The sequence below is a fragment of the Scyliorhinus torazame genome, chromosome 3 (genome assembly GCF_047496885.1).
Source record: "Scyliorhinus torazame isolate Kashiwa2021f chromosome 3, sScyTor2.1, whole genome shotgun sequence".
Lineage (NCBI taxonomy): Eukaryota > Metazoa > Chordata > Chondrichthyes > Carcharhiniformes > Scyliorhinidae > Scyliorhinus > Scyliorhinus torazame.
The window spans coordinates 129,757,616-129,782,401 of record NC_092709.1 but is presented as its reverse complement, the minus strand read 5'-3'; the positions used below and the strand labels follow the sequence as shown (position 1 = coordinate 129,782,401).

Below are 24,786 nucleotides of genomic sequence, written 5' to 3'. Positions count from 1 at the left end.
CGCCTTGTGATTTAAACTAGATCAAGCAAAAGACTAAAATCTATAAGCTAGGTTGATTGAATGCAGAAACTAATTAATCAGATAAAGCAGTGATTTAAGAATGGCAGTGGTGCGACAGTAGCATGTGGGAGTTTGGGGAGAGCATCGCTGACCCAGACAAACATATCTGCAGCAAGTGTCTGCTTGCTGAGGAACTTCAGCTGAGACCTCTCGAGCTGGATTGGGTCTGATGCACAGACAAAGGTCTGATTCCCGGGATTTGTTTTTTTGAGGGGCGGTGTGAATAAAATTCAGATGAATAAAAGAGACGTTTATTGCGGTTGAATTTCCGGGGAAAGTTTTTTTGTGTGTGTTGAGTTGTTTGGGTGAACCAATCAGAGGGCTGGCGTCCGCAGGGCATCCCAGTACCGACATGGCAGCCGGAGCGAGGAGAGCAACTTGTCTGAGGCCAGCGGTGGCCTGAGTGAGGAGACAGCTTCCCGCTCGGCCAGCGCCTCCCGCCCGGGCAACAACAATGCTCGGTATGTACGTACCCGACCGGTTCTCCTTGAAACCGTCCAAAGTGCAGGAAGGCATCGGACTGTACACTGCCAGACGAGTGAAAAAGGTTTGTTTTCCTATTTGTTTATTTAAAAAATGTTTTGCCTTCCGTAACATGAAAAGGAAATAATTACCCCATTGTTACGGTTTCTGTGCTTTGCGTCTTTGTTTTTATTTCCTTTGGGAAGATTTAATAACTTTTTTTCTTCTTTTGGGAGACACGGACTGGCTGTTTCCGAGCTGCTCGCCCGAGTGCCACGTATTGAGCTCAAGCTCCCACTCCCACCTCTTTCCGCCCCCAGCCTGCAAATGCAAGTCCTTACAATATCTGCATCTACTTTTGCCACTCATCCCCGCTCGAAAGTTTCTACGTTCAGTTACTGAACTATTTAAAAAATGTCACCCACTCTTCCCCAACATATAGATGTTGTCCAATGTCAGGCAGCGGGTACACAATGTGGCCGCCCCCTTTACTTACCGCGTTACAGATGCTGACTGGCCTGCTCTCTGTTTCCAACATTTTATGTTTTTTAATTTCAGATTTCCAGCACTTAACGCCATCTCTTTTCATCTTATTTTGAAATAGTTCATTTATAATAAATTGACATCTCCGATACTGAACGATCAAACGACTTGTAGAGATAAGTCAATGCTCTGAACTCTGCTGAAACCTTTTGGATCAGATGGCCCTTTATTCACATGCCTGCGTGAAATAGTTCAGCAGCTTCTCCAATAAATGATCCAGAATCGAACAATAATTATAATTATCTTTATTACTGTCACAAGTAGGCTTACATTAACACTGCAATGAAGTTACTGTGAAAAGCTCCTAGTCACCATATCCCGGGGCCGCCTGTTCTGGTACAAAGAGGGAGAATTCAGAATGTCCAATTCACCTAACAGCACATCTTGTGGGAGGAAACCGGAGCACCCAGAGGAAACCCAAGCAGACACTGGGAGAACGTGCAGACTCCGCACAGACAGTAATCCAAGCCGGGAATCGAACCTGGGACCCTGGTGCTGTGAAACAACAGTGCTAACTGCCGTGCTATTGTGCTGCCCAAACTCCTCTCAGCTGCACTGCTATAGACTTCTGTTAGCTTGTTGGGACCAGGTAACTCCTGTCACCTCCAGACTATCTTGTCTCACGCAGGTAAAAAAAACCTCAACATTGTGTGTGGGAGTTAACGGAGTGTTTGGGAATTCATATTCTTTATGATCCCCAAGTGTCTCATGCAAATGTTCTGATCTGGTTGTTTGCCAATGGGCAATTGGGCAAATTGGATCCAAAATTGGTTTAATGGCAGGAGGCAGAGGGTGATGGTTGAATGTTGTTTTTGTGATGGAAGCTTGTGTTTAGTGATGTGCTGTAGGGATTGATGTGGTGCCCCTTGCTGTGTACATTAGTAAGGTTAAGTCACCATAGTCCCAGATGACCATGGTCTACTTTCCCCTTTGAGGGGGAGAGCTGACTGTTGGTGATTTAACCTGAGGATCACTACACCTCAGGCGAGGGGCAAGGTTGAGAAGGCGGGCCTTCAACAATTGCCTCAGCCGGTACAGGCTAGCTTTGCTCCACATCATGAACCAGCTGTCTAGTCAACTGGGCTAAGCCAGCCCCCATGTGTATATTAATGATTTAGGTGAATATGAGAGATACGACCAATAAGGTTTTTTCAGGACACACAAATTGGTGGTGTAGTAAATAGCGAGGAGGAAAATCTTAGTTTATAGGATGATAGAGACTGCCTGGTCGGATGGGCAGAACAATGACAAATGGAAGTGTGAGGTGTTGCATTTTGAGAGGACTAAGAAGGCAAGGGAATATACATTGCACAGTAGGACAGCTGCACAGTAGGACACCAGGAAATGCAGAGGACCAGAGGGACCTTGGGGTGCCATGTCCAAAGATATTAGTTCTAGAAACTCACCCGACAGCAGTTTTCCACAATTCACTCCTGCAACAGCCAATCAACGTCGCCGCTCTGCCGCCCTCATCCTGCAGAGGGCGGCAGAGCGGCGATGCTGATTGGCTGTTGTGGGGAGTGAATTGTGGAAAGCTGCTGTCGGGTGAGTTTCCAGAACTAATATATTTCAGGCAGTGGCTAAACCCGAGACACTACACAGGTAGTGTCTCCCACCCATCCTCCTCTAACCAAAAAAAAAGATTGTGTGGTGAGATCGTGAGGTAAGCTTTTCTTTCTTTTTCCTCTCTCCACCCTTCCACCACCTCTAACCTGTGGGGAGTGTGAAAAATCGGGTAAGATTTTTTTCTCTCTCTGTAATTGTCAAGTGGATAAATGGAAGGGAGGGCAGTGCAGTGTTCCTCCTGCAGGATATTCAAGGTGAGGGCCACCGTCAGTGGCCCTGCTGAGTTCACCTGCGGGAAGTGCACCCATCTCCAGCTCCTCAAAGACCGTGTTAGGGAACTGGAGCTGGATGAATTGAGGATCATTCGGGAGGCAGAGTCGGTTATAGATAGAAGCTACAGGGATGTAGTTACTCCTAAGAATGAAGGTAGCTGGGTGACTTTTAAAAGGAGGGGGAAGAAGCAGTCAGTGCAGGGATCCCCTGTGGTTGTTCCCCTCAATGACAGGTATACCGTTTTGGATACTGTTGGGGGGGGGGGGGGGACCTGCCAGAGGGAAGCCATGGTGAGGGGGACGTACCAGAGGTAAGCCACGGTGACCAGGTCTCTGGCATTGAGTCTGTCCCTGTGGCTCAGAAGGGAAGGGGGGAGAGCATTAGTTATTGGAGACTCTATAGTTCGAGGTGCACATAGGCGGTTCTGTGGCAACGATAAAGGCTCATGGTTGGTGTGTTGTCTCCCAGGTGCCAAGGTCCGTGACGTCTCTGATCATAAGGGGGAGGGGAAGCAGCCACAAGTCATGGTACACATCGGTACCAACGTCATGGGTAGGAAAAGGGACGGGGATGTAAAACAGGAATTCAGGGAGCTAGGGTGGAAGCGGAGAGCCAGGACAGACCGTGTTGTCATCTCTGGTTTGCTGCCAGTGCCATGTGCTAGCGAGGTGAGGAACAGGGAGAGAGTGCAGTTAAGCTACAGGGATGGTGTAGGAGGGAGGGTTTCAGATACTTGGATAATTGGAGCACATTCTGGGGAAGGTGGGTCTTGTACAAACAGGACGGATTACACCTGAACCAGAAGGGCACCAATACCCTGGGAGGGAAATTTGCTACAGCTCTTCGGGGGGGTTTAAACTAATTTGGCAGGGGGATGGGAAACTGATTTGTAGTCCAGGAGATAGCATTGCTGGAGCTCAGGAAGTTGAGGGTAGTGCAGTACTGAGGAAGGTACCAAGGTCACAAGAGTGGACCTGCAGGCATGAAGGTGGTTTGAAGTGTGTCTACCTCAATGCGAGGAGCACCAGGAATAAGGTTGGTGAGCTTGAAGCATGGATTGGTACATGGGACTACGATGCTGTGGCCATTATGGAAACATGGATGGAACAGGGGCAGGAATGGTTGTTGGAGGTTCCGGGGTTTAGATGTTTCGGGAAGGTGGTAAAAGAGGTGGAGGAGCAGCATTGTTAATGAAGGATAGTATAATGGCTGCAGAAAGGTAGTTTGCGGAGGATCTGTCTACTGAGGTAGTGTGGGCTGAAGCTAGAAATAGGAAAGGAGCGGTCACTTTGGTAGGAGTTTTCTACAGGCTCCCAAACAGTAACAGAGATGTGGAGGAAAAGATTGCAATGCAGATTTTGGATAGGTGCGGTAGTCACAGGGTAGTTGTCATGGGTGACTTTAACTTTCCAAATATTGATTGGAACCACTATAATTCAAATAGTTTGGATGGGGATGTTTTTATCCAGTGTGTGTAGGAGGGTTTCCTCACACAATATGTGGATAGACCGACAAGAGGTGGGGCTACATTGGATTTGGTACTGGGTAATGAACCGGGCCAAGTGTTAGCTTTGGTTGTGGGAGAGCACTTTGGAGATAGTGACCACAATTCGGTGACTTTCACAATAGCAATGGAGAGGGATAGGAACATACGGCAGGGCAAGGTTTATAACTGGGGGAAGGGTAATTACGATGCGATTAGGCAAGAATTGGGGAGCATAAGATGGAAACAGGAACTGTCAGGGATAGGCACAATTGAGATGTGGAGCTTGTTCAAGGAGCAAATACTGCGTATCCTTGATCTGTATGTCCCTGTCAGGCAGGGAGGAAATGGTCGAGTGAGGGATCCATGGTTTACAAAAGAGGTTGAATGTCTTGTCAAGAGGAAGAAGGGGGCTTATGTAAGGATGAGAAAACAAGGTTCAGTTAGGGCACTTGAGGGATACAAGGTAGCTAGGAAGGAGCTTAGGAGAGCTAGGAGGGGGCATGAAGTCCTTGACGGGTAGGATCAAGGAAAACCCCAAGGCTTTTCTCATTGGAGAGAAGGAGGATGAGAGCTGACTTTATTGAGGTGTCTAAGATGATAGGGATAGAGTGGACGTTCAGAGACTATTTCCTCGGGAGGATGTAGCTGTTACAAGGGGGCATAACTATAAGGTTCATGGTGAAGATATAGGAGGGATGTCAGAGGTAGGTTCTTTACTCAGAGAGTGGTTGGGGCGTGGAACGCACTCCCAGCTATGGTAGTGGAGTATGGGAGGAACTTTCAAGCGGTTATTGGATAGGCATATGGGGTGCACTAGAATGATTGGGAGTAGGTTGATTTGATCTTAGTTTCAGTCTAGTTCGGCACAACATCGTGGGCCGAAGGGCCTGTACTGTGCTGTACAGTTCTATGTTCTATCCCTGAAAGCAGCAAGAGAGGTAGATAAGGAGTTAAGAATATATCTGGATTACTTAACTTTATTAGCCCAGGTGTAGAATATAAGAGCAGGGAGATTATGATGGAGCTGTATAAAATGATTGGGCCACAGCTACAGTACTGTGTGCAGTTCGGTCGCCACATTATAGGAAGCTTGTGATTGCAATAGAAAGGGTACATAGGCGATTCACCAGGGTGTTGCTTGGGAAGGTGTGTTTCAATTATCAAGAGAGGATGGATAAGTTGGGGCTGTTTTTCATAGAACAGAGGAGGCTGAGGGGGGACCTAATTGAGGTGTACAAATTTATGAGGGAGATAGAATAGATAAAAATAAACTTTTCGCCTTCGTAGGGGGATCAATAACCAGGGGGCATTATTTTAAGGTAAGTGGCAGGTGATTTAGAGCAGATTTGAGGAAAAATGATTTCACTCAGGGTGATGGAAATCTGGAACTCACTGCCTGAAAGGGTGGGAGAGGAGGGAATCCGCGCACATTTAATGAGCATTTACTTGAGCACTTAAAATGCCATAGCATACAAGGCTATGGGTCAAATGCTGAAAAATGGAATAGATAGATGTTTGATAGTTGGCGCAGACATGATGGGCCGAAGGGCCTCTTTCTGTGCTGTAAAACTCTTATGACTCTGGTTCTGTGTGGCGACTCTATGGTTCTGTGTGAAAGCTTAATTAAATACAATTTACAATTAATTATTGGGAAAAAGAAGCCATTGTTTTTAGTCCTTTCTTCAAATTCCATTCCCTAGCTACTGACCCTACCTCTCTGCCTGACGAGAGTCTCCGATTAAACTGGTCTGTTTGCAACCTGTATCACATTTGACCTCAAGATGAGCTTCTGCCTCATATTTGTGCCATCACCAAGACTGCCTATTTTCTGCCTCCTGTAACAGCACCTGATTTCACTCCTGTCTCATTTCATCGGTTCCTGGCCTCTGGGTTTGATAATTTCAATGTAGTCTGGCTTCCCTCCCATAATTCTACCTTAATACATTTTAGGTCACCCCCCAAAACTCTGCCTATGTCCTAAGTGGCACCAAATCCTATCCCCATCACCCTCGTGCTCAAAAACCTACATTGGTTCCTGGTCGAGCAATGTCTTGATTTTAAAATGCTCATCCTTGTTTTCAGATACTTCCCCCTCTCTAGCACTGTAATCTACTCTGGTCTCTCAACCTTCCAAGATATCTGTGCTTCTGCACTATTAAGCATTCTACAATTCTCTAATTCTCTTACTACATAATTAGAGGAGCATCCTCTTGAGCCTCCCTGATTTTAATCACTCCAGCATTGGTGGCTGTGCCTTCAGTTGACTGGGCCCTTATCTCTGGAATACCCTCCCTACATCTCCCAGCCCTCAACCTCATTTTCCTCCTTTACGACACTTCTTAGGTTGACCAAGCTGATATGGTTTGGTGCCATACTTTGTTTTTCTTAATAAATTTAGAGTACCCAATTATTGTTTTCCAATTAAGGGGCAATTTAGTGTGGCCAATTCACCTACCCTGCACATCTTTGGGTTGTGGGGTGAGACCAACTCAGACATGGGGAGAATGGCCAACTCCACATGGGCAGTGACATACTTTGGTTTTTGGTAGTACAGAAGTTTCATATTGCTGAAAAATGTGATTTGTCAAAGCTTTTCATCTTGCACGCGTCAGAACACTTCACAAGTATACCAGTATGAGAGGAAAACAACAATTTATACTGAAAGGGAAGAGAATGCTGATTGGTTGGTAAATGGACTCTGATTGGTAGAGGCATTGCCATGGCGAATAAACCAATTGATGGTGATTGACAGATAACAGCCAAACATTGTTTTAAATTTCAACCAGGCAGATTGACCTTGATTGATCAAGACATTGATCTGCGGAATGAAACAGTGAATAGCTGTAATTTATTTTGTTTCGCTAAAACAGGCACAATGGGTGTACAGCTGGTTGGATATGGTCTGTACCTTGCCCGTTGCGAACAGCATAAAGGACAGTTTAGTATGATCTGCTGGTCTTTGGTCTGCATACCTGGCAACACACGGGCACTGACATTCGTATAGCGCTTTACTGGTATTCTTGTGAAGTGTCCTGATGAGTGGAAAAATGAGAAGCTTTGACATGGCCGCACAGTGGCACGGTGGCATAGCGCCAGAGACCCGGGTTCAATTCTGGCCTTGGGTCACCATCGGTGTGGAGTTTTCACTTTCTCCTCATGTCTGCGTGGCTTTCCTCCGGATGCTCCAGTTTCCTCGCACAGGCCAAAGTTGTGCAGGTCAAGTGGGATTACGGGGATAGGGTGGGGGAGTGGGCCTGGGTAGCGTACTCTTTCAGAGGGCCAGTGCAGACTCGATGGGCCAAATGGCCTCCTTCTGCACTGTAAGAATTCCATGATTCCATGTCTTTTTATTCAGCAATACTTTGTTTTAGGACTTCCGGTTGCGGCTATGCGGAGCTAAGCCGCACGATTCGGCATCTCTCGCTATCACGGACTCACATTCCACGTATTTCGGGCTCTTTAGAGGAGCCGCAACGGGAATTTTTTTGACGATGATCCGTGGGGAAGGGAAGAACAAGGTCCCCCCTTCATCTTTTATGGACCGGACCAGAAGTGAAACGGCCAAAAAAATGGCATTGGAGCAGCCATGGGAGAAGCGAGGGAAAAAAATCAAAATGGCGGCGGCCGGGGACAAAGCGGAATGTGGGCCGGAGCTGCAGGAGTTCATCAAGCACCGCTTCGAGGAGCTGCGAAAGGAGATGCTGGCGCCTATGTTGTCGGCGATTGAAGGACTAGGGATGACCCAGAAGGCCCACGAGGTAAAGATCCAGGAGGTGCAGAAAAAAGTCAGTGAGAACGAGGATGAGATCTTAGGCCTGGTGGTGAGAGTGGAGGAGCATGAGGCGCTGCACAAGAGGTGGGTGGGAAGATTCGAAGACCTGGAGAACAGGTTGAGGAGAAAGAACTTGCGGATCCTCGGTCTCCCTGAAGGAGTGGAGGGGGCCGATGCCGGGGCATATGCGAGCACGATGCTCGAGGCGATGATGGGCGCGGAGGCCCCTTCGAGGCCTTTGGAGCTGGATGGGGCCCACCGGGTGCTGGCGAGGAGGCCCAAGGCTAACGAGCCGCCAAGGGCGATTGTGGTGAGGTTTCACCATTTCACGGACAGAGAGAGGGTCTTGAAATGAGCCAAGAAGGAGCGGAGCAGCAGATGGGACAATGCGGAGATCCGAATATACCCGGACTGGAGCACGGAGGTTGCAAAGAGGAGAGCGGGTTTCAACCGGGCCAAGGCGGTGTTGCACCGGAAAGGAGCGAGATTTGGAATGCTGCAGCCAGTGCGATTGTGGGTCACATACAAGGATCAGCAGCATTATTTTGAAACGCCTGAAGAAGCGTGGACCTTTATTCAAACCGAAAAGTTGGACTCAAACTGAGGGTTTGTGAGGGTGGGGGGGATGTTCGATGTTTGATGGTTGTTGTACATAGGGTGTTAAGCACGCACAGGAAATGTTACACGGGCTGGGGGCGAGAGGGGGATTGCGATGGGGGAAAAAGAGACAAGGCCGCGACAGGAACTGCGCCAGAGGGGGCGGGGTAGGCTTAGGAAAGTGCGTTTTTTTTTCCCTCGCTAGGGAAGAAAGGTGGGAGGGGGAATGGAGGCACACTGATTGGGAGATTCCCACACGGGGTTTCAATGGGACGGCGGGGGAAGCCGGGGCCAGAAGGGGTCAGCTGACTGACTGGAGTGATATGGGGGGAGCAAAAAAGCTAGACACTGGTCTAGCGGGGGAAGGGGGGGGGAAAGGGTTGCTGCTGCACTGGCCGAAGGGGAATGGGACACAAGAGGTGATCAGGGCGGGGGTCTTCCGGCTGGGGGACCTGAGGGTGGCGCGGACACGGGACTGGCCTAGAAAAGGAGATGGCTAGTCTGAGGGGGAGGGGGAGGGGGTGGGGGTGAGAGCCCCTCCAATCCGGCTGATAACGTGGAATGTGAGGGGCCTGAATGGGCCAGTAAAGAAGGCCCGAGTGTTCGTGCACTTAAAGGGACTGAAGGCAGACGTGGTCATGCTCCAAGAGACACATTTTGAAGGTGGCGGATCAGGTCGGGTTAAGAAAGGGGTAGGTAGGACAGGTATTCCATTCGGGGCTAAACGTGAAGAATAGAGTGGTGGCAATATTGGTGGGGAAGCGGGTGTCATTCGAGGCCAAGAATATCCTAGTGGACAACGGAGGGCGATATGTGATGGTGAGCGGTTAGTTGCAGGGGACGTGGGTGGTATTGGTAAATGTATACGCCCCGAACTGGGATGATGCCGGATTCATGAAGCGCATGTTTGGGTGCATTCCGGACCTGGAGGTAGTCGGCCTGATAATGGGCGGGGATTTCAATACGGTGTTGGACCCAGCACTGGATCGCTCCAGATCGAGGACTGGAAAGAGGCCGGTGGCGGCCAAGGTGGTTAGGGGGTTTATGGATCAGATGGGGGGAGTGAACCCGTGGAGGTTTGCCAGGCCACAGGCCAGGGAATTTTCTTTTTTCTCCCACGCCCACAAAGCCTACTCCCGGATAGATTTTTTTTTGTTCTGAGCAGGGCGCTGATCCCGAAAGTGCAGGGAACGAAGTATTCGGCCATAGCCGTTTCGGATCACGCCCCGCAATGGGTAGAACTGGAGTTGGGAGAGGAGAGGGACCAACGCCCGCTGGGGCGGTTGGATGTGGGACAGCTGACCGATTAGGTGGTGTGTGGGAGGGTGAGGGGGTGCATCGAAAGGTACTTGGGAGGTCAAATACAACGGGGAGGTGCGGGTGGGGGTGGTATGGGAGGCGCTGAAGGCGGTGATCAAGGGAAAGCTAATCTCCATTAGGGCTCAGAGGGAGAAGATAGAGGGCATGGAAAGGGAGAGGTTAGTGGGGGAGATTTTAAGAGTGGACAGGAGACACGCAGAGGCCCCTGAGGAGGAATTACATGGGGAAAGGCGACGTCTCTAGACGGAGTTTGACCTGTTGACCACCGGGAAGGCAGAGGCACAGTGGAGGAAGGCGCAGGGGGTGACCTACGAGTACGGGGAAAAGGCGAGTCGGATGCTGGCACACCAGCTCCGTAAGAGGATGGCAGCGAGGGAAATAGGGGGAGTCAAGGATGGAAGGGGAGCCACAGTGCGGAGTGCGACGAAAATAAATGAGGCATTCAAGGCCTTCTATGAGGAGCTGTACAGATCCCAGCCCCCAGCGGGGGAAGAGGGGATGAGACGATTCCTAGACCAATTGAGATTCCCGAGGGTGGAGGAGCAAGTGGTGGCTGGTTTGGGGGCACCAATTGGGCTGGAGGAGCTGAGCAAGGGTTTGGGGAGTATGCAGGCAGGGAAGGCCCCGGGAGCGGATGGGTTCCCGGTGGAGTTCTACAGGAAGTACGTAGACCTGCTGGCCCCGCTACTAGTGAGGACCTTTAATGAGGCAAGGGAGGAAATAACCCTGCCCCCGACAATGTCGGAGGCGACGATTTCTTTGATCCTAAAGCGGGACAAGGACCCACTGCAATGTGGATCGTACAGGCCGATCTCTCTCCTCAACGTGGATGCTAAGTTGCTGGCAAAAGTGCTGGCTACGAGAATTGAGGACTGTGTCCCGGGGGTGATCCACAAGGACCAGACGGGATTTGTAAAGGGCAGGCAACTAAACACCAATGAGCGGCGGCTCTTAAATGTGATAATGATGCCATCTGTCGAGGGAGAGGCGGAGATAGTGGCAACGATGGACGTGGAGAAGGCCTTTGACCGAGTAGAGTGCGAGTACCTCTGGGAAGTGCTGCGTAGGTTTGGGTTCGGGGGAGGGTTTATTAGTTGGGTTAAGCTCCTTTACAGAGCCCCGGTGGCGAGTGTGGTGACGAATCAGCGGAGGTCGGAGTATTTTCGGCTGTACCGAGGGACGAGGCAGGGGTTCCCCCTGTCCCCCCTGTTCGTATTGCCGATCGAACCTGTGGCCATATCATTGAGGGAGTCTAGGAAATGGAGGGGGGTGGTCCGAGGGGGAGAAGAGCATTGAGTGTCGCTTTATGCGGATGACCTGTTGCTGTATGTGGCAGATCCAGTGGAGGGGATGGTGGAGGTCATGCAGACTTTAAGGGAGTTTGGGGATTTTTCGGGCTATAAGCTCAATGTAGGGAAGAGTGAGCTTTTTGTAGTACAGGCAGGGGACCAAGAAAGGGGGATAGGCGAGCTACCCCTGAGGAGGGCGGAGGGGATATTTCGGTACCTAGGGATCCAGATAGCCAGGAGTTGGGGGGCCCTACATAAACTGAATCTGACTAGGTTGGTGGAGCAAATGTAGGAGGACTTCAAAAGATGGGACATGTTACCGCTCTCGCTGGCGGGTAGAGTGCAGTCGGTCAAAATGGTGGTCCTTCCGAGGTTTCTTTTTGTGTTTCAGTGCCTTCCCATCGTGATCACCAAGGCCTTTTTTAAGAGAGTAGGCCGGAGTATTATGGGGTTTGAGTGGGCGAATAGGACCCCGAGGGTAAGGAGAGGGTTTCTGGAGCGCAGTAGGGACTGAGGAGGGTTGGCGCTGCCGAACCTAGGGAGCTACTACTGGGCAGCAAATGTGACGATGATCCGTAAGTGGGTGATGGAGGGAGAAGGGGCGGCATGGAAGAGGTTGGAGATGGCGTCCTGTAAAGGAACGAGCCTGGGGGCGCTGGTGACGGCACCGCTGCTGCTCACGCCGTCAAAGTACACCACGAGTCCTGTGGTGGCGGCAACGCTAAAGATCTGGAGCCAGTGGAGACGGCACAGGGGTGCAATGGGAGCCTTGGTGTGGTTCCCGATCAGGGGTAACCACCGGTTTGTCCCGGGGAGGATGGACGGGGGGTTTCAGAGCTGGCATCGGGCGGTTATTAGAAGAATGGGGGACCTGTTCATTGATGGGACGTCTGCGAGCCTAGGGGCACTAGAGGAGAAGTTTGAGAGACCCCCGGGAAATGCTTTTAGATACATGCAGGTGAGGGAATTCCCGTTGATCCCGGCACAGGAAATTCAAGACTGGGTGATCTCGGGTGTATGGGTCGGGGAGGGCAAGGTGTCGGCAATATACCAGGAGATGAAAGAAGAGGGGGAAGCGCTGGTAGAGGAGCTGAAGGGTAAATGGGAGGAGGAGCTGTGGGAGGAGATTTGAGGAGGGGTTATGGACTGATGCCCTAGGTAGGGTTAATTCCTCCTCCTCGTGTGCCAGGCTCAGCCTGATACAATTTAAGGTGGTTCACAGAGCGCACTTGACGAGGATGAGGTTGAGCAGATTTGTTGGGGTAGAGGACAGATGTGGAAGGTGCTCAGGGAGTCCGGCAAACCATGTCCATATGTTTTGGTCATGCCCGGCACTGGAGGGGTTCTGGAGAGGAGTGGCGAGAACAATATCTCGGGTGGTGAAAGTCCGGGTCAAGCCAAGCTGGGGGCTAGCAATATTTGGAGTAGTGGACAAGCCGGGAGTGCAGGAGGCGAAAGAGGCCGGCATTCTGGCCTTTGCGTCCCTAGTAGCCCGGCGAAGGATCTTACTAATGTGGAAGGAGGCGAAGCCTCCCAGCGTGGAGGCCTGGATAAATGACATGGCTGGGTTCATTAAGCTGGAGAGGATAAAGTTTGCCTTGAGAGGGTCTGCGCAGGGGTTCTACAGGCGGTGGCAGCCGTTCCTAGACTATCTCACGGAGCGTTCGAGGAAGGTCGGTCAGCAGCAGCAACGCAGGGGGGGTGGGGGGTGGGGTGGGGGGTGGGGTGGTTTGCCTAGGGGGTGTTTGAGCAAGAGAACACATGAAAGATTTGGGAAACTGGCATGTACGGGAGGGAGCCAGTGTACAAAGCTACGTAACATATCGTTTTACCATGTATATATCTTGCTATGTGCGTTTTCTTTCTATTTTGTTACAAGGGGGGGGGGGGGGGGTTATTGTTTGTAAGGGTGAAAAATTGTGTTAAAAAACTTTAATAAACATATTTTTTAAAAAAATACTTTGTTTTATAATAGTCCTGTAAAGTGACATGTTTTTTAAAATATGTTAAATACACTTTTATAAGTGGTTTAGAATTGAAACAAATGCATATAAACTATTAGTGACAAGCCTGCAAAACTCTTGCAATCATAAATGTCATTTTGCCATTCGCCAGTCTTGCCTATTTAATGGGCATTAAAAGTCAGCCAAGTTCTTCCTCCACACTTTTCCTTTCTTAATGCAATGTAATTTGAAGGTATGGAAATTGTGTTTGTGTTATTTCTCTCACATGATTTAATGGAAGTGCATTTGTGTAGTGGTTTTCACATCTTCAGGGCAGTTGAGTGGTTCATCGTCAAAGAAACGTTTGAAGTGTAATTACCATTTTGTTTAGGCAAACACTGGACAATTTACAGAGTGAGGTTGAGAGAAATTGAGAGAAACAATTTGTTTTGCGTGTTGAGGGAGAACACGAGGAAAGCATTGTACTCTCTACCAGTTTGCTTCAAAGAACATACAGAAATGCAAATTCACAGTAGAAGGAGGCAAATCAGCCCCTCGAGCCAGTTTTGCCATTTAATAAGATCATGGCTGCTCTGTTGGCATTTCAAATTCCATATTCCCAGCTATCCCCTTGAGCTAATCTAGATCTTGAGGTAATCACACTGATTAGCACTGCTGCCTCACAGTGCCAGGGAACCAGGTTCAATTCCGGCCTTGGGTAACTGTCTGTGTGGAGTTTGCACTTTTCCCCCATGTCTGTGTGGGTTTCCTCTGGGTGCTCCGATTTCCTCCCACAGTGTGAAGTTGTGCAAGTTAGGTGGACTGGCCATGATAAATTGCCCCTTAGAGTCCAGGGATGTGAAGGTTAATTGGAGTTAGGAGGATCGGGTGGGGGAGCGGGCCTAGGTAGGGTGCTCTTTCAGAGGGCTGGAACAGACCCCATGGGCCAACAGGCCTCCTTCTGTACAGTAGGGATTCTATGATCACCACCAATGTGACCTTTGCTCCCTTCCAGCTGTCACAGAAGGTTTTTCCACCATACGACAATAGGAAGTGCTGAGGGTTTTGCAAAGGGTGGTATCATGACCGGTACAGGCTTGGAAGGCCGAAGGGCCTGTTCCTGTGCTGTATTGTTTTTTTTATTCTGCCTATTTCCTGTGCACATAACAGATCTTTGCTCCGTGTTTTGAGGGCGAACAGTTTCACCTCTTTTCACACTGAACAGTCACGGATGCATGCTTGGGCTGCCCAATTTTTCAATACTATTGGATTTCCCAAAGTTCCGAGAATTGCTAATGGTAGCCGTGTCACCATTCAGACTCCTAAGGCACAGTATAATGGTCTATATGGTCTACTTTACCTTGGTGAAGTTGGTCACTAAACACTAATATTTTACTATGCAGATCAAATCTCCAGCTCCCAGGCTGCATTTGACCATTTTAAGATAATTGTATCTGTAAGGCTTAATGGAGAGCAGAGGCACTGAAAAGATGGCTCCTTGGAGATCAAGGCTGCTGTTTAGCCCTGGAGATCATTCACCAACATCGACTGTGTGGGTGACACTGTTCATGGCAGCTTCAAACAGAAGCAAAGCTCAGCTACAAGCCCTGTACAACCACCAGAATCACACCTAGAATGAGAGAGGTTTTAGGCATTTGGGAATGAGGAGGAATGGGAAAAAAACTATTCATTAGTTGTATTAGAACAGAGAAGTTTGAGAGGCGATAGGTAAAGGTAGCCAAAATTTTGAGGGGTTTTTCATAATTAAAAGTGAACTATTTCTATTGATCAACGAAGTAGCATAATTCAAGGCATTCAATATAAAAAAAATGGAGGGGGAGATATGAAGATTGAGGATTGAATTAAATGCAGTTATTTTCAAGCCAGCATACACACTGGACTAAATCGTCATCTGTGTTAGAAAATTTTCCGATCCCATCTGCTTCGTATATCATTACAATACAATTGCACCAGGGTCCCCAATACTCTACTCCATTATTTTGTTATGCAAAGAAGATGAATGGAGGTGGAAAGGTCATGATGAGGACGAAAGATACATGTATATGCTGACTGAGAAAATGTAGCTGTCGGGCCCCAGTCCAGCCAAGGTAATTGGTGTGCCAGTTATTCAATGAGACATTCAGCTAAAGTGCCTTTAAGGATCCTGTAGTGCAGAGAAAGTGGATTTTGCAACACCGTCCTTCGCACTCCTTTAACTAGCTGGGTATATATATTTTTTAAATAAATGTTTTATTAAAGCTTTTCCAACCAATATTTTTACATAACAAAGATAGAAGTACAAATAATAATAAAAATAAACAAGAATTATTGAACAGAACAAGGTGGGTGTTGTCTTCATATAAAACTTGCATTATATCAACAGTTTCCCCCCCCCCCCCCCACCCTATCCCCCCAGGATGCAGCTGCTGACAATTACTGCTCCCCTAGAAAGTCGAGGAAAGGTTGCCACCGCCGGGAGAACATCATCAAGGACCTCCTCAACGCGAACTTTATTTGCTCCAGGCTGAGGAACCCCGCCATATAGCTAACCCAGGTCTCCACGCTCGGGGGTTTTGAGTCCCTCCACATTAACAAGATCTGTCTCTGGGCTACCAGGGAGGCAAAGGTCAGTACCTCGGCCTCTTTCGCTTCCTGCACTCCCGGATCCTCCAACACCCCAAAATCCTAGACATCACCCTCGCAAACCCCTGCCAGAATTCTTTAAGCGGCGGGCATTAGCAAAACATATGGGCATGGTTCGCCGGACTCCCTGCACATCTCGGGCACCTGTCCTCCACCCCAACAAACTTACTCATTCTTGCCGCCATTATATGCGCCTGATGCACCACCTTAAACTGAATTAAACTGAGCCTGGCACATGAGGAGGAGGAATTCATGCTGCTCAGGGCAACGGCCCACAGGCCCTCATCCAGCTCCTCCTCCCACTTGCCCTTCAACTCCTCCACTGACGCTTCCTGCATCTCCTGCAGCTCCTGATATATGTCCGACATCTTCCCCCTCCCCTACCCAGATGCCAGACACCACCCTGTCCTGGATCCTACACGGGGGCAGCAGCGGAAATGTCCCCACCTGTTTTGCTGCTTGTCTCTTTTTTAAAAAATATATTTTATTGAAAATTTTTTCCAAACAACAATTTTTCCCTCTTACAAAGCAAACGAAACAATAACAAAACAGAAATTTTTAACAATACACAGGTAACAAAACCCCATTGTCTATTGACCTAAACTAAACTAACCCCCCCCCCCCCCCCTCCCCTGGGTTGCTGCTGCTGGTCATCTGTCCTCCCCCGAACGTTCCCCTAGGTAGTCGAGAAATGGCTGCCACCGCCTGGTGAACCCTTGAGCCGATCCTCTCCGGGCAAACTTTATCTGCTCCAGTTTAATGAACCCCGCCATATCATTTACCCAGGCCTCCAGTCCGGGGGGTTGCGCCTCCTTCCACATGAGTAGGATCCTGCGCCGGGCTACTAGGGACGCAAAGGCCACGACATCGGCCTCTTTCGCCTCCTGCACTCCCGGCTCTTCCGCAACTCCAAATAGAGCTAACCCCCCAGCCTGGTTTGACCCGGGCCTTCACCACCTGCGAAATCACTCCGTCACTCCCTTCCAATACCCTTCCAGTGCCGGGCACGCCCAAAACATATGTGCGTGGTTTGCCGGGCTCCCGCCACACCTCCCACATTTGTCCTCCACTCCAAAGAACCTGCTCAATCTTGCCCCCGTTATGTGTGCTCTATGTAGCACCTTAAATTGAATCAGGCTAAGCCTGGCGCATGAGGAAGAGGAATTTACCCTGCATAGGGCATCAGCCCACATACCCTCCTCTATCTCCTCCCCTAATTCTTCTTCCCACTTTCCTTTTAGTTCGCCCACCGACTCCTCCCCCTCTTCCTTCATCTTTCTATAAATCTCTGACACCTTGCCCTCTCCGACCCACACCCCTGAAAGCACCCTGTCCTGTATCCCCTGTGTCGGGAGCAACGGAAATTCCCTCACCTGTTGTCTAGTAAATGCCCTCACCTGCATATATCGCAAGAAATTTCCCCGGGGCAACTTATACTTTTCCTCCAATGCTCCCAAGCTCGCAAAAGTCCCATCTATAAATAAATCTCCCACCTTCCTAATTCCCAACTCGTACCAGCTCTGAAATGCTCCATCCATTCTTCCTGGGGCGAACCTATGGTTGTTCCTGATAGGGGACCCCACCAGGGCTCCCCTCACCCCTCTCTGTCGCCTCCACTGTCCCCAGATATTCAGTGTTGCTGCCACCACCGGGTTCGTGGTAAACCTTTTAGGTGAGATCGGTAGCGGCGCCGTCACCAGCGCCTCTAAACTCGTCCCTTTACAGGACTTTCTCTCCAGTCTTTTCCACGCCGCTCCCTCACCCTCCATCATCCATCTACGTATCATTGCCACATTGGCGGCCCAATAGTAATCACCCAAGTTCGGTAGTGCCAGTCCTCCTCTGTCCCTACTACACTGAAGGAACCCCCTCCTTACTCTCGGAACTTTCCCTGCCCACACTAAGCTCGTGATGCTCCTATCTATTTTATTAAAAAAGGTCTTGGTGATTAGTATAGGGAGACATTGAAATACAAATAAGAACCTCGGGAGGACCATCATTTTAATTGCTGGCACCCTGCCCGCCAGCGATAGAGGCTGCATGTCCCACCTCTTGAAGTCCTCCTCCGTTTGTTCTACCAGCCGTGTCAGATTAAGTCTGTGCAAGGTTCCCCAGCTCCTAGTGATCTGAATCCCCAGGTATCGGAAGTTTCTTTCCACTTTCCTTAGCGGTAAGCCTTCTATCTCTCTACTCTGGTCCCTTGGATGTATCACAAATAATTCACTCTTCCCCATGTTTAGCCTATACCCCGAGAATTCCCCGAACCCCCTCAAAATTCGCATAACCTCTATCATCCCCCCCGTTGGGTCCGACACGTATAACAATAGGTCATCTGCGTATAACGAGACTCGGTGTTCTTCTCCCCCTCTAATCAGCCCCTCTCCATTTTCTGGAGTCTCTCAACGCCATGGCCAGAGGTTCAATTGCCAACGCGAACAACAATGGAGACAGCGGGCATCCCTGTCTTGTTCCCCTATATAATCGGAAATACTCCGATCTATGTCGACCTGTAACTACGCTTGCCGTTGGAGCCCCATAAAGAAGTCTAACCCAGCGAATAAACCCGTTCCCAAACCTCCTTAACACTTCCCATAAATACTCCCACTCCACCCTATCAAATGCTTCTCTGCGTCCATTGCCGCCACTATCTCTGCCTCCCCCTCCACTGGGGGCATCATTATCACCCCTAATAGTCGTCGCACGTTAACATTCAGTTGTCTCCCTTTTACGAACCCTGTCTGGTCTTCGTGCATCACCCCCGGGACACAGTCCTCTATCCTCGATGCCAGTACCTTTGCCAGCAATTTGGCGTCCACGTTCAATAGTGAAATAGGTCTATAGGACCCGCACTGCAACGGATCTTTGTCCCTCTTCAAAATTAGCGATATCGTCGCCTCCGACATCGTCGGGGGTAGAGTCCCCCCCCCTTCCCTGGCATCATTGAACGTCCTCGCCATCAACGGGGCCAACGAGTCCACATATTTTCTGTAATATTCCACCGGGAACCCGTCTGGCCCCGGGGCCTTCCCTGCTTGCATGCTTCCCAGTCCCTTAATAACCTCGTCCACCTCAATCGGCACCCCCAGGCCTGCCACCTCCTGCTCCTCCACTTTCGGGAACCTCAATTGGTCCAGGAACTGCCGCATCCCCTCCTCTCACTCTGGGGGTTGAGACCTATACAGTTCCTCATAGAAGGTCTTGAACACCTCATTTATCTTTCCTGCCCTTCGCACCTTGTCTCCCCTTTCGTCTCTAATTCCTCCTATCTCCCTCGCTGCTGCCCTCTTTCGCAATTGATGCGCCAACAGGTGACTAGCCTTTTCCCCATATTCATACCTCCTCCCCTGTGCCTTCCTCCACAGTACCTCCGCCTTTCTGGTGGTCAGAAGGTCAAACTCCGTCTGGAGTCGTTTCCTCTCCCTGTACAATTCCTCCTCCGGGGTCTCTGCAAATTCCCTGTCCACCCTTAAAATCTCCCCCAGTAATCTTTCCCTTTCCTTGGCCTCTGTTTTCCTTTTGTGGGCCCCAATAGAGATCAGCTCTCCTCTGACCACCGCTTTTAATGCTTCCCAGACCACTCCCACAGGGACCTCGCCGTCGTCATTGACCTCCAGGTATCTCTCAATACACCCCTGCACTCTTGCACACACTCCCTCATCCGCCATCAGTCCCACATCTAATCGCCAGAGTGTCCTCTGCTCCCTGTCCTCTCCTACTTCCAGGTCCACCCAATGTGGGGCATGATCCGAAACCGCTATGGCTGAGTACTCAGCTTCTTCTACCCTAGAGATCAACGACCTTCCCAACACAAAAAAATCTATCCGGGAGTACACTTTATGGACATGGGAGAAGAAGGAAAACTCCCTAGCCCTAGGTCTAAGAAATCGCCATGGATCCACTCCCCCCATTTGGTCCATAAACCCCTTAAGTACCTTGGCCGCTGCCGGCCTTCTTCCGGTCCTTGAGCTGGATCTATCTAGCCCCGGGTCCAGCACCGTATTAAAGTCCCCTCCTAAAATCAAGTTTCCTGCCTCCAGGTCCGGTATACGCCCCAGCATCCTTCTCATGAATCCCGCATCGTCCCAATTTGGGGCATACACATTAACCAACACAACCTCCATTCCCTCCAGCCTACCACTCACCATTACATATCTACCTCCGCTATCTGCTACGATGTTCTTTGCTTCAAATGCTACCCGTTTCCCCACCAAAATGGCCACCCCTCTGTTCTTTGCGTCCAGTCCTGAGTGGAACACCTGTCCCACCCATCCTTTCCTTAGCCTAACTTGGTCCGCCACCTTTAGGTGCGTCTCTTGGAGCATAACCACGTCTGCCCTTAGTCCTTTCAAATGCGCGAGCACTCGGGCCCTTTTTATCGGTCCGTTCAGGCCTCTCATGTTGCACGTGATCAGCCTCACTAGGGGGCTACCTGCCCCCCTCCCGTGTCGACTAGCCATTACCTTCTCTAGGCCAGTCCCATATCCCGCCTCCGCGCTCCCGCTCGCTCCCCCAGCGTCGCACACCATCCCCGCCCACCCACTCTTCAGCCATTTCCTTTTGGATTTCCGCAGCAGCAACCCAGTTGTCCCCCCCCCCCCTCCCGCTAGATCCCTATCTAGCATGATTGCTCCCCCCATATCACTTCCGTAAGTCAGCTGACTTCAACTGACCCCGGCTACTCCTGCTCACCCCTCGACCCCCCCCCCCCCCCGTGTGGGGGAACTCCCTTGCGCCTGTCTTCCCGCCTTATTCTTTCTGGCGCGGGAACATCCCTTTACCTGACCCGCCTCTTATGGCGCAGCTCCCTTTCCCCTTCCCCTCTCCTTCCCCATTCTCCGACTATGTCCCGTCTTTCCCCCCTCACAGGCGCCCACATTTCCCCAATGTCTCCCCCCTTCCCTGTTTACTTCTCAATTAACTTCCACCGTAACATTAACAAAAACAATAACAACATTTCCTGCAGCATCAGTCCCTCAGTTCCGGTCCAATTTCTCTTCCTTGATGAAGGACCATGCTTCCTCCGCCGTCTCGAAATAATAGTGTCTCTCCTGATACGTGACCCATAGTCTTGCCGGCTGCAGCATCCCAAACTTCACCTTCCTTTTATGCAACACCTCTTTGGCTCGGTTGAAGCTTGCCCTTCTTCTCGCCACCTCCGCACTCCAATCCTGGTATATCCGTACCACAGCATTCTCCTATCTGCTACTCCGCACCTTTTTTTTTAGCCCATCTCAGGACCTCTTCTCTGACCTTAAGGCAGTAAAATCGCACGATTATCGCCCTCGGTGGTTCTCCCGCTTTTGGTCTTCTCGCCGGAATCCGATTTGCCCACTCCACCTCCGTGGGGCCCGCAGGGGCCTCAGCATCCATCAGTGAGCTCAGCATCTTACTTGCGTACTCTCCACAGTCCACTCCTTCCACACCCTCAGGGAGACCTAGTATCCGAAGGTTCTTCCTTCGCGCTCCGTTTTCTAGGGCCTCGATCCTTTCAGTACACTTTTTATGAAGTGCCTCGTGCGTCTGAGTCTTACCCGCCAGGCCCAGGATCTCGTCCTCAATATCTGTCACCTTCTGCTCCACCACGCGGAGCTCAGTCTCCTGGGTCTTTAATGTCTCCTTGAGCCCCTCAATTGCCTGTAGCATCGGGGTCAGCACCTCCCTCTTCAGCAGCTCTACGCACCGTCTCACAATTTCATCCTGCTCAGGCCCCCATGTCGCCTGCGCTTTCTCCGCCGCCATCTTGTACTTCTCTCTTTCTGACCCTTTGGTCGACGATTCCTCGTGCTGCAGCCACCGCCGCCGGTTTTTTCCTCCTTCGTTTGGGGGGGACTCCCTTCTCACACACCCCACACCGGGTTGCGTCGTCGAAAAATTCCCCGTTGGGGCTCTTAAAAGAGCCCGAAGGTCCGTCGGAGCTGGAGCCGCCGAAGCGTGCGGCTAGCTAGGCATCACCGCAACCGGAAGTCCCTTCAGTGGCCTTGATGAGATATTTTCACAGTTGTTCCCTCTGCTGCTAGAATTCACCTTTGATACAGGCCCTCAGGTCAGCTTGCAGCTTTAAGCTTGCCCTTCCCCTGCCTGTATGCTGGAAGAGGCCCTGTTTATCCTGCAGTTTGCAGCCAAATCTTTTACTGTTTCTGCCGTGTCTGGCAACCAAGAGACATACCCTTCCTGGGGGACACTGTCGGGGGAATGCTGCAGCCTTCTTCCCACACCGGGAAATGGCAAACAAATGCCGTGGGGGCCCTGTAACGAGCCCAAAAGTCCGTTCCAAGCAGGAGCTACCGAATATGCGACCTAGCTCTGCATAGCCGCACCCGGAAGTCCTGCTTGTCTCTTCTAAGCTAGACCTCAGCTGGAGGTATAAGTGTGCAAAATAATTAGGTATTCAATTTGCTTATGTTATGCCCCCCTGGGCTAGTGCTCGGTCAATTCCAGCCCCATTTGACCCGGAGTTGCAACACAATTAAATTAGCCAATGGTCATTAGAAAAATACCTGAAGTCTTTTGCACTTGGCTGCCCAATAATTACAGTCACCAGGTTTTTAAACTTAAACACGATTACCTTTTTAAATAATAACTATAATGAACTATATAGCAAATACAATTACTTTACTAAGTTCGCAGAGGACTGCATAATGTTCAGCACCATTTGTGACCCCCTCAGATAATGAAGCAGTCCATGTCCAAAGGCAGCAAGACCTGGACAATATCCAGGCTTGGGCTGACAAGTGGCAAGTTACATTCGTACCCCACAAGTGCCAGCAATGACCATCTCCTACAAGAGAGGATCTAACCATCGTCCCTTGACATTCGATGGCATTGCCATCGGTGAATTCCCCACAATCAACATCCTGGGAGTTACCGTTGATCAGAAACTGAACTGGCCTAGCCATATTAATACTGTGGCTATCAGGGCAGGTCAAAGGCTAGGTATCCTATGGCGAGTAACTCATCTCCTGACCCACCAAAGCCTGTCCACCATATTCAAGGCATAAGTCAGGAGTGGAATGGAATACTCCCCGCTTGCCTGGATAAGTGCAGCTGTGGATGTACCTACACCTCGGACTGCAATGGTTCAAGAAGGCAGCTCACCACCACCTTCTGAACACAACTAGGGATGGGCAATAAATGCTGGCCTAATAAGCGACATGCACATCCCGTAAATGAATCTTTAAAAATTGGTTATCTACAATGACCAGGTTTGTAAATTAATGAACAGTAATTGTGTTTAAGTTTACAAAACTGGTGACTGTAATTATTGGGCAATTATTTTTATTAATAATAAGAACCATAATGACATATGCAGCAAATACAATTGGTTAACTAAAGCTCTCTTGCACTCTCTCATTCATATGTGTATATATGATGTTTATATTATATATATATTTCTGCTTTTTCATCTGTGATGGCTTTCACTGTATATTTATTCAGATTTCTGCAGTTTCAGAAATACAGCACCTTTTCTGGACAAAACACGAGAGAGAGAACAGGTCCTTTTCTCTTGTGTCCAGGATTCAAACTCTGCTTTCCCTGATTCTTTGGAAATTATCCCACTCAGGATCCAATCACCACCTGTTACTGGCCAGAATACGGCCTTTTGGGCCAATTAATTGGCCAACAACCAACCAATCGAATGGAATCCTACCCCATAAACAGCATTGTCTCTTCCAACAAGGGTGTGGGTGGCAACAGGTCGCTTAGAGTTGCTCTGATACATCACCCAGCTGCCGTTATTAGGGTTACTTTGACAGAGCAATGAGAGCATGTCTTGTAGCTTTTCATTCCTTACCGAAAAACGAAAATGAACAATGCATAAATCCAAGAGGGAAACGAGGGGTAAAAACAATTTGCAAAGCTTGCTGATCAGCTAGTGGACAAATTCATCAATGTTTTTGCAACACGTCATACCGATCACAAGATTCCAAGCTCAGTACCTGACTTTGCTGAATTGGCTAATCTCCGTTGGAGTGCTACAACTGGCCTCCACTCTCTTTAGCTACGAAGTGGAAAAAACATCAACAAGCGTTCAGCTCCTGGTCAGCATTTAATGGCCACTTGCTGAAAAATGCAGGTGTGTAGATCCTAGTGACAACAGAGTTGTGTTCAGTTGCCAGCTTGAATTTATTTGAGTACCCTTTCAAGTGTAGTGGTCACTGATGTGATAATGACTAGATAATCTTTTTCAGTTATTTTGGTTGAGGAATAAATATTGTACAAGGCACCAAGATGAACTCTCCTGCTCTTCAAATTTGTATTTTGGGATCTTTGTTGTCTACTTGTGACAGTTGAGATGGCTTCAGTTTAGCATCTCGTTCTACAGGTAAAGAGACCAAGTTAAGGCCAAGGATCAGATTCATTTACTTTAAAAATCTTTAAAACGTATTAAAAACACTGTGATCATCTTTCGTTTCCCCCATCGACTACAACAACTCTTCCAGAGGATGGGCAGACGAGCTTCTCCCAGGATACTACCAACATGATTCTGTACATGAGAAGTGCTGCTTATCAGTTTTGTCTTTGGTTTTCTCATAGAAAAGGATCTTCCCTCCAGTGTCATGACTGGGGTCAAGTACTTTCCATTTGACGTTTGTGGTTATAACTATGCAAATATTTAATAATGTCTATCAAGGCCATATTAAGATCCTTGAGAGCTTCCATCAGCGATGCTTGTGTCAGATCCTGGGGATCAAAGGGGAGGATCGCCAGGTCAACGCTAGCATCCACCGTGAATCTGCGTCTATCTGTGGAACCTACTCCAATGGACGGGCCATTGTGTCTGGATGCCAGGAAATCGTCTGTCTCAACAGGTTCTCTTCTCTCAGCTCTTCG

General features: G+C 49.5%; 1 protein-coding gene across 4 annotated transcripts in view; it reads left to right on the top strand.

The window, feature by feature from the left end:
• Nucleotides 1-225: 225 nt before the first annotated feature.
• The window catches only part of prdm5 (PR domain containing 5), a 581,469-nt gene continuing 556,908 nt past the window's right edge, over nucleotides 226-24,786 (top strand). For 3 of the 4 annotated variants that reach the window (XM_072496195.1, XM_072496194.1, XM_072496196.1), the window contains exon 1: nucleotides 227-607. In XM_072496195.1, the coding sequence (XP_072352296.1) occupies nucleotides 515-607 (93 nt within the window). In that variant the 5' untranslated portion in view covers nucleotides 227-514. Of the gene's footprint in view, nucleotides 608-24,786 lie in introns of all 4 variants that reach the window. The other variant, XM_072496197.1, reaches the window with a different exon arrangement.